The sequence below is a fragment of the Cheilinus undulatus genome, linkage group 7 (genome assembly GCF_018320785.1).
Source record: "Cheilinus undulatus linkage group 7, ASM1832078v1, whole genome shotgun sequence".
Lineage (NCBI taxonomy): Eukaryota > Metazoa > Chordata > Actinopteri > Labriformes > Labridae > Cheilinus > Cheilinus undulatus.
In genome coordinates this window covers 50,391,878-50,403,769 of record NC_054871.1, presented here as the reverse complement: position 1 = coordinate 50,403,769, position 11,892 = coordinate 50,391,878, and the positions used below count along the sequence as shown (strand labels likewise).

The window sequence follows — 11,892 nt, the reverse complement described above, 5'->3', positions numbered from 1 at the left end:
ATGGAAAGCTGTCAGTGTTGCCCTCAGTGTTTGTTTTAGAAATAGATTTTGTCCAGTTCTGACCAAAGTGCCACTCTGGCTAATTCCAAGCAAATCACTCCACTAGCAGCCATTGTATACAAGCATTCACACAAGAAGTAACCCTTTACCTGTAACTATCACGTAGTCATGCGGGTCAGCAGACGAGCGAAAACTCCTGTCACAACATGAAAAGATTTTAGGATTGTGTTTTTATTATTTATTTTTATACAGAAACGTGGTCCAGTTCTAGTGAAACGGATGTAGTGCTAAGGCTTTACTGGAGGTAATCACCACAGTGGAGGCAGCCATTAACAACAGCTTTCAGTACAACTAAACCCCGCCCACAGCGCAACTCTGTATGGCTCTGACAGTAGAGTCACTCAGTCAGTTACATACAGACCCATGTGTAGAGCTGACCTTCACGGTCAGCCAAAAAGGTTGTTTTTCCCAGGGTAACAAGATAATCACTGGAGAAATAACCAACACTCCATGCTATCTTAGGAAAACAGAGTCAAATCAAAGGCATGCTTGCATGACCTTCTGTAATAATGTGCTTTTTAAACATACATGTTTTGTTCAGTCATGTTTTGTTTCATGTAAGGTCAAAACAGACAGATTTCTCATTAGATAAATTTCAGCGGATGAAATTTCTGCAAATTTGGGCCACGGCTTCTCATCATTATCAAGTCATGAAGTCCGACCATCTGAGAACCACTGCTGTAGATCTTGTTATGTCAGGACAATCCTGGATCAAAGTTATCACAATCCTGAAATACATTTTTAACCACACAAACTGGAGGATTGATCAGGATAGACACCTAGATTAGAGCACCCAACTTTATCCAGAAATATAAGCCCTTTTTTCTTTTAAAGAACCAGGTTTCAAAATGAAAGATGATTCAATGGAGCAGCCCAGAAAAGGAACTATAGAAAACAAATCACTTTTCTCACTTCTAAAGGTGCAAAGGTTTAATGTTTCTGCACCATGGACGAAATTTTGATTTCAGAGGTGGGGGGGACACAACTGGTTTGAGTACGGGGGGTATGGTCAATGGGTCTCATTTACATAAAATTATACCTAATTTTTGAGTAAAAATAAGCTATAATAAGCTATAGTAAGATATAAAAATAAGATTATCATCAATCTAACATTTGTCACAATGCTCAATCTCATGACTAACATATCTTTATTCTTTCAACCTCACCTGTGAGCCTCCAGCCTCTCCTCCTCTACCTCCTCCAGTCTCTCCTCCTCTACCTCCTCCTCTACCTCCTCCTGTATCTCCTCCTCTACCTCCTCCTGTATCTCCTCCTCTACCTCCTCCTCTACCTCCTCCAGTCTCTCCTCCTCTACCTCCTCCTGTATCTCCTCCTCTACCTCCTCCATCTCCTCCAGCCTCTCTTGCTCTACCTCCTCCTGTATCTTCTTCTGGATTTCTATTATCTGTCACCTGACAAAAAAATATTGATGGATGACATATGAACAGTGGGACAATTTGGGATACAACAATCATTGATTTTGATGGTATAGTCTGAAGAAAAAACTCAGTTTCTCAATTATTATGTCTAATTTATTCACAAACAATATGGATGTATAAAATCACATTAGTAATCCAAGGTTTTATTTTATTTTTCCCACAAACTTTCACTGTTAGTGTTTTTAAACAGTGGCTGCCTTTCAAAACACAAATAATACATGAAAAAAAAAATCAAAAAGTGTATCTCTTTGGCTATATATATACGCTTTTTTAAAATCTCTGTGTTGTTGAGGCTCTACAGTAATAATAATAATAATAATAATAATAATAATAATAATATTTTGTCAGCTCTTTCAATAAAACTCAGACACTTTACAAGAATAAAACAATTACATAATATGAACATATAAATTGCAATACATAAGTTTATCATAAAGTTAAATAATAGAATATTTAAAAAATATATAAGTAATACTATTACTACTACTACTACTACTACTAATAATAATAATAATAATAATAATAGGAGGGGAGAGAGTCTGAGTTTCTGATGGATCAGGGGAAGGAGTTTGTGGTGTAATGTGTTCCTCTGAGTAACTTACACTTTGACTTCTAAAGAAGTCTCTTATATCCAGTTTTCTTTTTACGACATCTTGCCACCTGGCAAAACACACATTCAATGTTAATGTAAACAAAACCTCTGATATCAAAATCCGTCTAGCTGACGTGACCCAGACAGAACAAATGCCCAACATGTTAACAACTTACAGTGGCAGATGAACGTGGACTCACGGCCAGCTAGCTAAACACCGGTGTGCTCATGTGCTATAGTCCAGGCGCTGTTTACAACCAGATGGAGTGACAGCAGGGACGGCCAATCACACGTTAGCAAGAAACGGCAAAGCCAATCGATGAGCTTGTGGGCCAGTGGGCGGTCTAAAGAGAAACAGGCTTCAGCTTGAGCAGCCGTTTTCCGCTTGGTCCTAGTGCTCAACCTGTCTCCATTTAATATAGCGTAACATTGTTTTTGGATGGTAAAAACTGCAGGGGACCAAAACTGCCTTTTTAAAAAGTGCAGGGGACATGTCCCCCCCGCCCCCCCCCGCCCCAATAACCTCCCTGTTCTGCACCCAATATGACGTCATCAGAGTCAAACAGCAGAGGTGTGATATGAAAAAGCTTCTCTGCCAGACCAGCTCAGCCTATCAGCTCTGAAGACTGAGGAAGATCTAAGAGTGTCATTCATTGAATTAGGATGGAATAAGATAGGCCGAAATGTAAGAAAGCTGTATAAAAGCATAAAAGTGAGGCTTTTCCTGTTTAAAATTCAGCTTTTATTGGACACCATCAACCTCCTGAGATTTTATTTGGAAAGCATTTTTAGTAACTCCCACTTATTTAGGATAATCAGGGTCTGATCATTTTAAAAATCAACCTTGTCTTTGAACAGGAATTTCTTGAAAATTTCACTTTCCAAAATAAAAAAAAAATCACAAAAATTAAAAAATTACCTAAAATTTCTGAGGAAATTCTTAGACATATTTTAAAGTATCTCAAAAGAAGTACCCCAAAAATTACTTTAAATCAGGGGCGTCAAACTCAATCACAGTGGGGGCCAGATTCTGGATTCAGGTCTAACCTGAGGTCCTAACAGGATCCACATTTAACCATAAACTGTCAAGCTTGTTTCACGGGTAATAAAATATGGAAAAAAAAACTTAGCACTGATGATAAATGATTTTGACATTTAAAAAGTTAAAAAGATAGTTTTAAGGCTCAAAATCTGTACAATTATTAGTTCAAAAAGTTCAAAATATGAAATTGAAAAATAATAGGTTTTTTTTTAAGGCAAATGTATTGGAAGGCAAAATCATGAGTTTAAAAGGTCAAAATATGAAATAAAATTTGTAATCATGAAATTAAAAGTCAAAGTATGATTCAAAATTTTAAATTGTGAGTCTAAAAGGTCAAACTATGGGATTATGAAGTCAAAGTCTGGAGTTCAAAATATGAGGTAAAATACAAAATAATTGGTTAAAAAAGGTCAAAATATCACTTAAAAATTAGAATTATGTATCTTAAAGCTTAAAATATTGTATGAGAAGTCAAAATTATGAGTTGAAATGCTCAAAGTATGAAATTAAAAGTCAGAATCGTAAGTTTGAGTCGTAATTATGAGATGCTAAATTGAAATGTGAAATTAAAACACAAATTAGTTTCTTTTCCCACATTCCTGACTTCTTATCTAAATATTTTTACTCCTTACTTTTTCAGATTTCATGAATTAACAAGGATATCTTAAATCATCAAGGATAAGTTCACATTTTTATACTGGAGGAAATCTGCAGACCTCAGACTGATGGGCCAGTTGGAACAGAAATATGAGATCATCTTGTGGGCCAGATTTAACTGTTCAATGGGCCGGATTTGGCCCCCAGGCCTTGAGTTTGACACGTGTGCTTTAAATGGTCCTCAAATCTTTCAGTGAAACTTTATCCTTAAGCCTAGGAAATACCATGTAAAGTCCTGAAAATCTTAAGCAAATTCACCTTTAAATTCTTAGAAAAATTCTAAAACTTTTACTGATATATTCTTCAAAAGTCCATGAAAATAACAGAGAACATCTAAACGTCTGAACAAATTTCCATGAAAATTTCAGAGTAAATAAATTTTCCAAATTCCCCATGAAGATACCAAAATGCCCAAAGCAATTTTCCCAAATCTTCCAATGAAACCTGAATGAAAATTTGTTTGTGAAACACATTTCATGACACATTTTTTAAATTTTATTTTTATGCTGTCCAAGTTAAATGAATTTTATTCTCTAATGCTAATGTCATTGTCATTGTATTATGTTATTATATGTCTATCACACAATCATGTTAACATCAGAGAAACTTGTTTTTCTAAGCAAAATATTTAAAGACTGTAATGACTGTAATGGGCCAGACATAACCTTACTGGTACGATGCATAAATTTAAGAGTGTTTTTTTCCTGTGTGATGCATTTAAGTAACATGGATGCATATCTACTTGACACCTCTTCCTCTTGATTGATAAATTTTTTAAAAATTCAATAAAAATTGTGAATCATACATAAAGAAAATGTAAAAAAAAAAAAAACAAAGAAAAAGAAAAAAAAAACAACCTTTTCCTTGCAGGGAATCAGTTCTAAATGTGGTGTTTGCTGGTGTAGCCAGACTGGGCTGTGACAGCTCAGGTCCCACTGCTGCAAACGTCCTCTGCAACGCTCTAAAACGTTCTTGTTGAGTCATGAATCAGTCCGAACAGGTTTAAAGAAAGAAAAACACCAGTTTACACTTTATTAGTCTTGTTTTTTCATTTTTATTTTTACCCAGCAGCATTCAACCCTACACCCTGAAATGAACAAAAACGACCTTTAAAACATGAACCTACCAGAGTCAAAGGTGTCACTTGCCCTCCTCCTCCTCCTCCTCCTCAGAGGATGAAGAGTAACAGTCCAGTCCCAGGATGTTAACAGTCCTCTCTATGCTCTCACTGACAGAGGATTTCCCAGAATTCCTCTGTGCCGTATGGTCCTGTTCCTCCACATGACCCCTCTTCTCTGACCCTCCTTCCTTCTCAGAGTCTCTGCTCCTCCATGATGAAGATGAAGAGGAGTTACTGAGGTTAGGGAGTCTGGACTGCAGGATCTGGGCCAGGTTATGAGTGTGACTAGAGGCGGGCTGAGAGCGAGATCCTCTGAACGCTGCAGCACACACAGACAGCCTCACAGGGTCAAAGGTCAAAGGCTGGTCCTGGTCCTGAACCTTACAGATAGTCTCTAAACTCGGCTCAGAGTAGACCATCAAGGCTCTGGCAGAGTCTGAAGGTCTGTTACCGCCCGATTCCTCCTCAGACTGTCTGTCAGCGTGGACGCCGTCAGACCCACAGAGACGAGGAGATTTCACTAAAACACAGAAAAGAGGAAGAGGAGGAGGAGAGGGATGGTGATGCAACAATTACAGACATCAACCATCAGAAAACTCAACAGAAGAGGAAGAGGAAATCCCTTACATGCTCGGGGTGTGTCTGGAGGGTCTGCTCTACGTTTGCAGTATGCTCGTGGCGTCCATGGCGTGTGTTTGCAGTTGGGGTCGAGGATTCGTAGTTTGGTGATGAAGCTCTTGTATTCTCTCTCTAAAGACTCGATGTGAAGCTGAAACTCGGCGATCTTCCTCTCAGGGTAATGAGTGAGCTGGGACTGCTGAGAGGACAAAAATACAACCACGGATCAGATGATGACAACAAGACAGGAATATCAACAACAACAGCAGGAATAACGGCAGGATCAACAATGGGAAAACAAAAACAAGACAAAAAGAAAAACAGACAGAAAACTACAGATGCACTGATCCCACATTTTTACAGACCAAGTACTAATACTCACATTTGGATGCTTAACGATAGAGTACTACTTTAAGTACGTAATAATACCATAACTGATGAAATGATGCTGAGTACAGTATCTGCAGTGCTTTATGAGTATGAGGACTTAGGGTTGGTATCAGCACAAATACTGGTACGGATATCAGTGCTTAGTTTTAGTCTTTACACGAAATGTCGTTTAGTTTTAGTCTAATTGTAGTCCATAAAAAGTCCTCAAGGTTTAGTCTTTTAGTCCAAGCATTTATTTTCTTGCCTAAATCTGGTACCAAATCCTAGTAGTGTGTTCTCTGCACTCTGCTAAACCTGGAGTCTCTGCTTTCTACAGCTGAGAGGAAGAATGGCTACAGATACATTGGTTTGTGACAGATTTACCACCAGTAGAGAAATATCATGGATTTTGAATGTCGACGAAAATTACATTACATTTTAGTCTAGTTTTAGTCATCTTGATGAAAACTAAACTTAGTTTTTGTCAGTTTTAGTCATCACAGATCTATTTTTGTTATTCTTAGTCTAGTTTTTGTCATTGAAAAAAAGGCTTTTGACGAATAGTTTTAGTCGACAAAATTCACATTTCACTCAACACTGAAAACAGCAAGAAGACAACAAGAAAACAACAATAGCAAAAAAAACAACAAGAAGACAACAAAACAAGGCAAAAAAAAAAAAAACACTGAAAGGACCACAACAAAAACAAAAAGAATAACAATTTTTAATAAAACAACCAAAAAAAACCCAGCAAGTATAACAAGATGTCACCTTTAACAAGACAAAACAACAGGACAACAAAAAGACTAACAATAAAAAACAAGAAGAACAAAAGGAAAACAAGAAGATAAAAGAATAACACAACAAAAACAACAACATGACCACAAAAAATGAAAAGACAAGGGCAAAAACAACAACAGTCAGAACCACAGACAGAAACCAAACCGCTGTCTTGGTTCATTGAGGATCCCGTCTCCCGTCACTGACCTGAAGGTAATACTCAATCTCTGACTTGATGCTGGGGATCCATTTCTTCACGGAGGAGGCCGACGTCAGAGCGGACTGAGGAGACACAACGTTTACTGCAACCAGCTGCTCAGACTGAATCAACCTGATCACATTTATTGATTTTAATATTTACCAGCCGAGGTCTCTGCTCATGGGCGTCTCTGAGGCGTCCCTCTGTTAGGACACAAAGACATCATCAGTCTGTCTGTGAGCCCCATGCTGTTAGCAAAAACAGGAAACTGCAGGCATTATACTGACTGCTAGCAATTAGATTATTGAGCTTAAGTCTGTTTGATGGTGTATCCATGATTAAGATATTCATAATTTGTTAAAAAGTGTTGTTTTATGATCCTGGATAGTTGATGAAATAATTGTAGGTTTTCATCCCCATGTACATTCCAGTATATTCAGTCTACCCCCTCTAATGTGGTACTTGTGGTGTTTCAATCCTGTGAGCAGTGATGGCCCTGAAGGTGACTAAGTGTTCCTGTAACTAAACTTTATTCAGAGTAGTATGCTTAGTGTTTGGTTTGGAAACCCTAAGAGGCCATAGACTAGGATTAGGGGGTACCTGGTAATCCTGTAATGTCTGGTTCAAACGTTTTTCTTCTTTAAAATGAGAAGGACATCAAATTAATAATTATCTTAAATACAATTCACATCAAATTTGCAATACAAGCCAAAATAATTGCAATTAGATGTTTTTTTTCCTCATTCTGATTAAGGAAAACATAAAAACAATGGAAGTAGGATTTTTTTAAAAATCACACTTAAATGTTTGCATTGATGTGTAGAGCATAATATCTCTGGTGTAAATCATTTTTAATTTAAACTGGTATTATAGCTTAAAGAAATACTGCACCTTCTAAAATTTAGATTTGCAGACATTTTGAGATTTTATCTGAATTTGATTTTTTTGCTCAGCCTTTTTACAAATATTTACTTTAAACATTCACTGACTAAAGATCCCAAGAAAACAACTGAAGTGAATTCATAAATCTGTCTTTGTATGTTGAAAATCCTTAACATTACGAGACATTTTTTAAGAGGGCAGGAAAAGCGGTAAGTTATATGTCCGCATGGAGCTTCCGTAGTTAGGCTACAGAGACAGTAAACCATGGTGGCATGCTAGCTGTAAGAGGAAATGTGATTCACTCTACTCTTCACGTTTTAACTTTCCGTTTTAACATTAAAATATCGATCAAAACTGTCTTTTGTGGAGGTTCTTAGGGTTTAACTCTTTAAAATCATACAGACCAACTTTAGTCCTGGGAGGAGCTAACGTAGCGGCTAACAGTTAGCGTCAGTGTTGCTAACAGCTGAAGCTAGCTGTCCGTGCAGCTAAAACACAGTTAATAGAAGTCTGTAGTTCTTAATTATGCTAATATTTGATGTTAATGTTTCCTGACCTTCTCTTTCCTTCTGGAGCCACAGTCTGTTCAGCCTTCCCTGCTGCTTCTCTTCATTTCTCGCCATCTTTACTCCTCACAGCCCGGCAGACTCCCGGGATCAGAGGTAAACAATGTCACGTGACACGTAGTAGCCGTCACGTGACGTTAAACATAGAAAGCTGTCACTCACTCGTTGCATCATCTGTGAGAGTAACGATTTAAAGAATTTTAATTGTTTTATTTCTAAGTCTTTGTGCAAATAATTATGTAGTTTATGTAATATTTAAGATTTTCCTTTATTCGTCCCACCAGGAGAAATTCCAGTTTACAGCAGCAACAAGTGTCTAAGACAAAGCAGGACATTAGTGACAGTGACACAATAGAAATAAAGGACAAAAGTAGTGGTACAAGAGCATTAATAAATATAAAAATATGGAATATAGAGACATCAACTAACTAATTATAAATAGTATTTACAGGCTGTGATGTACAGGTTGGATATATTACAGACTGGGTGTGGTGAAGATATTTATAATGTACACCTATATACACATACAGTGCTTAACAAATGTATTACACCACCTGTCATATTTGTCTCAGAGACCATCCAGCATCATGAAGTGCTTTAATGCGGACTCTTTCATTTTCAGTCAGCTCTCCACGTTTTACCGTTTTGAACAGGAATGAGGAATTATAAACTGAATTCACCTTTTTATACCCAAATTTGAGCCGGCTCACTGGGCTTTTCTGAGAAGTCAGAAATGAATCAAGCATAACATTCAACCACTAAAACTAATAATGTGCTTTACTATTTTTCAGTGTTTTTGTAAATCTGTAAGTTTGAAAATTCATGGATAACAATAATAATTCTATTTTAGTATTAAAAATATCATTTGGTTAAAGAGCTTCTACATATTGGTGTATTAACCATTGCAGAAACATCAAAAATGATTTTGGTAATTACCAATGCTGTTAATTTAGGGCAGCTGTGGCATAAACCTTACTTTGGTTAGGGTTAGGGTGGTCTGATAAATTTGTTAAGCACTGTATATATATATATATATATATATATATATATATATATATATATATATATATATACACACAGTGTACAGATTATACATATGAATATTGTTTATTGCACAATAACTTGGAGCAGTTTAATACATGTTAGATGTACAATGTTAGATATCTGATTTTGTCTGACTCTATCTTACAGTGCTTTTAACAACCATCTCAGAGTTTGATTTTTCTTAAAACATAAGTCCAGTTCAATGAAACTATGACAGGAATAATTCCATTAAACACATTTTTTTTATCTAAATCAAATTAACCCAAAATGATCTCTTTAAATTGACATGACCCTACAGCTAAATTTTAAAAAATGACAATGGATATAATAAACCAGGATCATTTAATAAATCCCTTTCTTAACCCCTACTTTATTTTAGGGATTAACATCAAAACCCAACTGGGTTGGCACCAGTGCCAACACATTTGATATCTGCCATTCTGAAATAAAACACAGACTCTGACGGAGCCAGACTCAGTTTCAGCCCTGGAGTTTCGTGGCTCAGACCAGCCCACTTCAGTTCACAACCTTTCACTGAGATATATAGTTGTGGATTAAACATACATTTTTTATAATAATATCTAACTTCAGGTTCAGGTTCAGATATTCTGAAGCCAGTTTTATCATGTTCAGCTGTTCACACTGTAGGACAGCAGCTAGCCCGTGTGTTACTGACAGCAGCAGTCACTCTGAGCTCACTGGGGCCTGCTGCTGTTACTGAGCCAATAATCAGGGTTAAAAACTGCAAGGGTTATTTTCTCAAGTCAATGCAAGCCAGTTTCCTCTATAAAATCATACAAATCTTAATATTGTAATTCTATTAGATCATCATGCCATTTATTCATAGTCTGAACCTACCGGCCCTCTCAGGTAGCATGGCTGTGCTTGTTAGTGGTGATGGCTCTTCCTCACTCAGTCAACAACAAACTGGTTTCACACTAAGTTCATGTGGCACAGCTACTACCTGCAAAGAGCTTATTTGTGTAAAGTTACAAATACGTTGTTGTATAGGCTATAAAATCACAATTCATTGATTTAATAAACTTGGACGATGGTTTGCGCAGTTAATGTAGTGTGTGTGTGTGTGTGTGCGTGTGTGTTATCTTCATCTAAATCCTTTTAAAATGAAATGTCAAAGTGAAAATATGTTAATCTGTTAGTGTGACATCAAATTTTCTGATGAAAGATGAAACATTCATTTAGTGGAAAACTGAAAGGGAGGAAACATGAAAAAAAAATCCCACCATCTCAGCCTCCTGTGGTTTCATGGTTTGGGGTCAGAAGCTTCCTTTAACGCCTTTATTCAACATTAGTAGAGAGAAGAAAAACAAAGGAAACATGTCATCATCAGACATGATTCTAGTGCATCCCTGCAGCAAAAACAGAAGTCTGTGGCACCAAAAGTTGGGAAATGTATTATTTTAAACCACCAAAGATTGTTCTCTAACTCCTGAACAGCACTGTTTCAGCTGCACTTAAACATTGGCAGTGTTTCTGTTCTGTTCTCCTCTGTTAAATGTCTCCTCTTTATTTGAACTCGCAGCCCTGCAGACTCGCCACCTCCTCTCTGCTGAGCTCTTTGAGCCTCGCCTGCTCCTCAGCGCCCCTGGGTGTCCTCCTCCCGCAGCTGCATGCAGAAGACTGATGCTGCCTCAGCACTCATGATCATTTTCTGCAGAAATGTTCTTCAACAGTGGAAATTCTTTCCAGACAAAAACAGCAACTCAGATCCCTTATATGTAAATTACTTCACAATAAAACCCACTTCTGATTCTGAGACAGGAGCATTGTATTCTTCCCAGGTAAATGACAGCGCCTATCAAAAGTATTCATCCCCTTAGATAAATCAGCCATGGTCAGTGAAAACTGAATAAAAATCAGTAATGTAAAATAAGTGACTGCATAAATATTCACCCCCTTGAAGTCAGTATTTAGTAGAGTCGCCTCTGGCTGCAATCACAGCTCTGAGTCTGTGTGGATAGGTCTCAGTCAGGCTTGCACATTTGAGCGCTGAAATTTTGCTCCATTCTTCTTTGCTTGGGTATAAACAGCGCTTTACAAGTCCAGGCACAGATTCTCTAGTGGACTGAGGTCTGGGCTTTGACTCGGCCACTCTAGAACATTCCCCTTGTTGTCTTTTCTGTGTAGCTTTCTCTGTATGCTTCGCTTCATTGTCTCACTGGAAAATAAATCTTCTCCCAAGCCGTAGTTCTTTGTCAGACTGAATAAGGTTGTCCTCCAACATTGTCCTATATTTAGCTGCATTCATTTCACCCTCTATCTTTATGAGCCTTCCAGGGCCGGCTGCTGAGAAGCATCCCCACAGCATGATGCTGCCACCACCATGCTTCACAGTGGGGATGGTGTGTTTTGCGTCTTGTCTGGCAGCCAAAAAAGCTCCATTTTGGTCTCATCAGACCTAAGATCTTTCTTCCTCTTGACCATGGAGTCTCCCACATGCCGTTTGGTGAACTCTGGTCCAGATTGAATCTGAGTTTTCTTCAACAGTGTCTTTCTCTTTGCC

The 11,892-nt window shown here is 37.6% G+C and overlaps 1 protein-coding gene across 2 annotated transcripts; it reads right to left on the bottom strand.

The window, feature by feature from the left end:
* Window positions 1-4,826: 4,826 nt before the first annotated feature.
* Window positions 4,827-8,434, bottom strand: si:dkey-86e18.1 (uncharacterized protein LOC557342 homolog). 2 transcript variants are annotated; one of them, XM_041791782.1, is made up of 5 exons: window positions 8,315-8,434; window positions 7,039-7,079; window positions 6,885-6,959; window positions 5,538-5,727; window positions 4,827-5,430 (listed from the first exon to the last, which is right to left on the bottom strand). In XM_041791782.1, exons 1-5 carry the CDS (start codon window positions 8,379-8,381, stop codon window positions 4,931-4,933), a joined length of 873 nt encoding a protein of 290 aa, XP_041647716.1. In that variant the 5' UTR covers window positions 8,382-8,434; the 3' UTR covers window positions 4,827-4,930. The 2 variants fall into 2 exon arrangements, with proteins under 2 accessions (XP_041647716.1, XP_041647718.1); XM_041791784.1 differs by having other exon boundaries at window positions 5,538-5,724.
* Window positions 8,435-11,892: the final 3,458 nt, after the last annotated feature.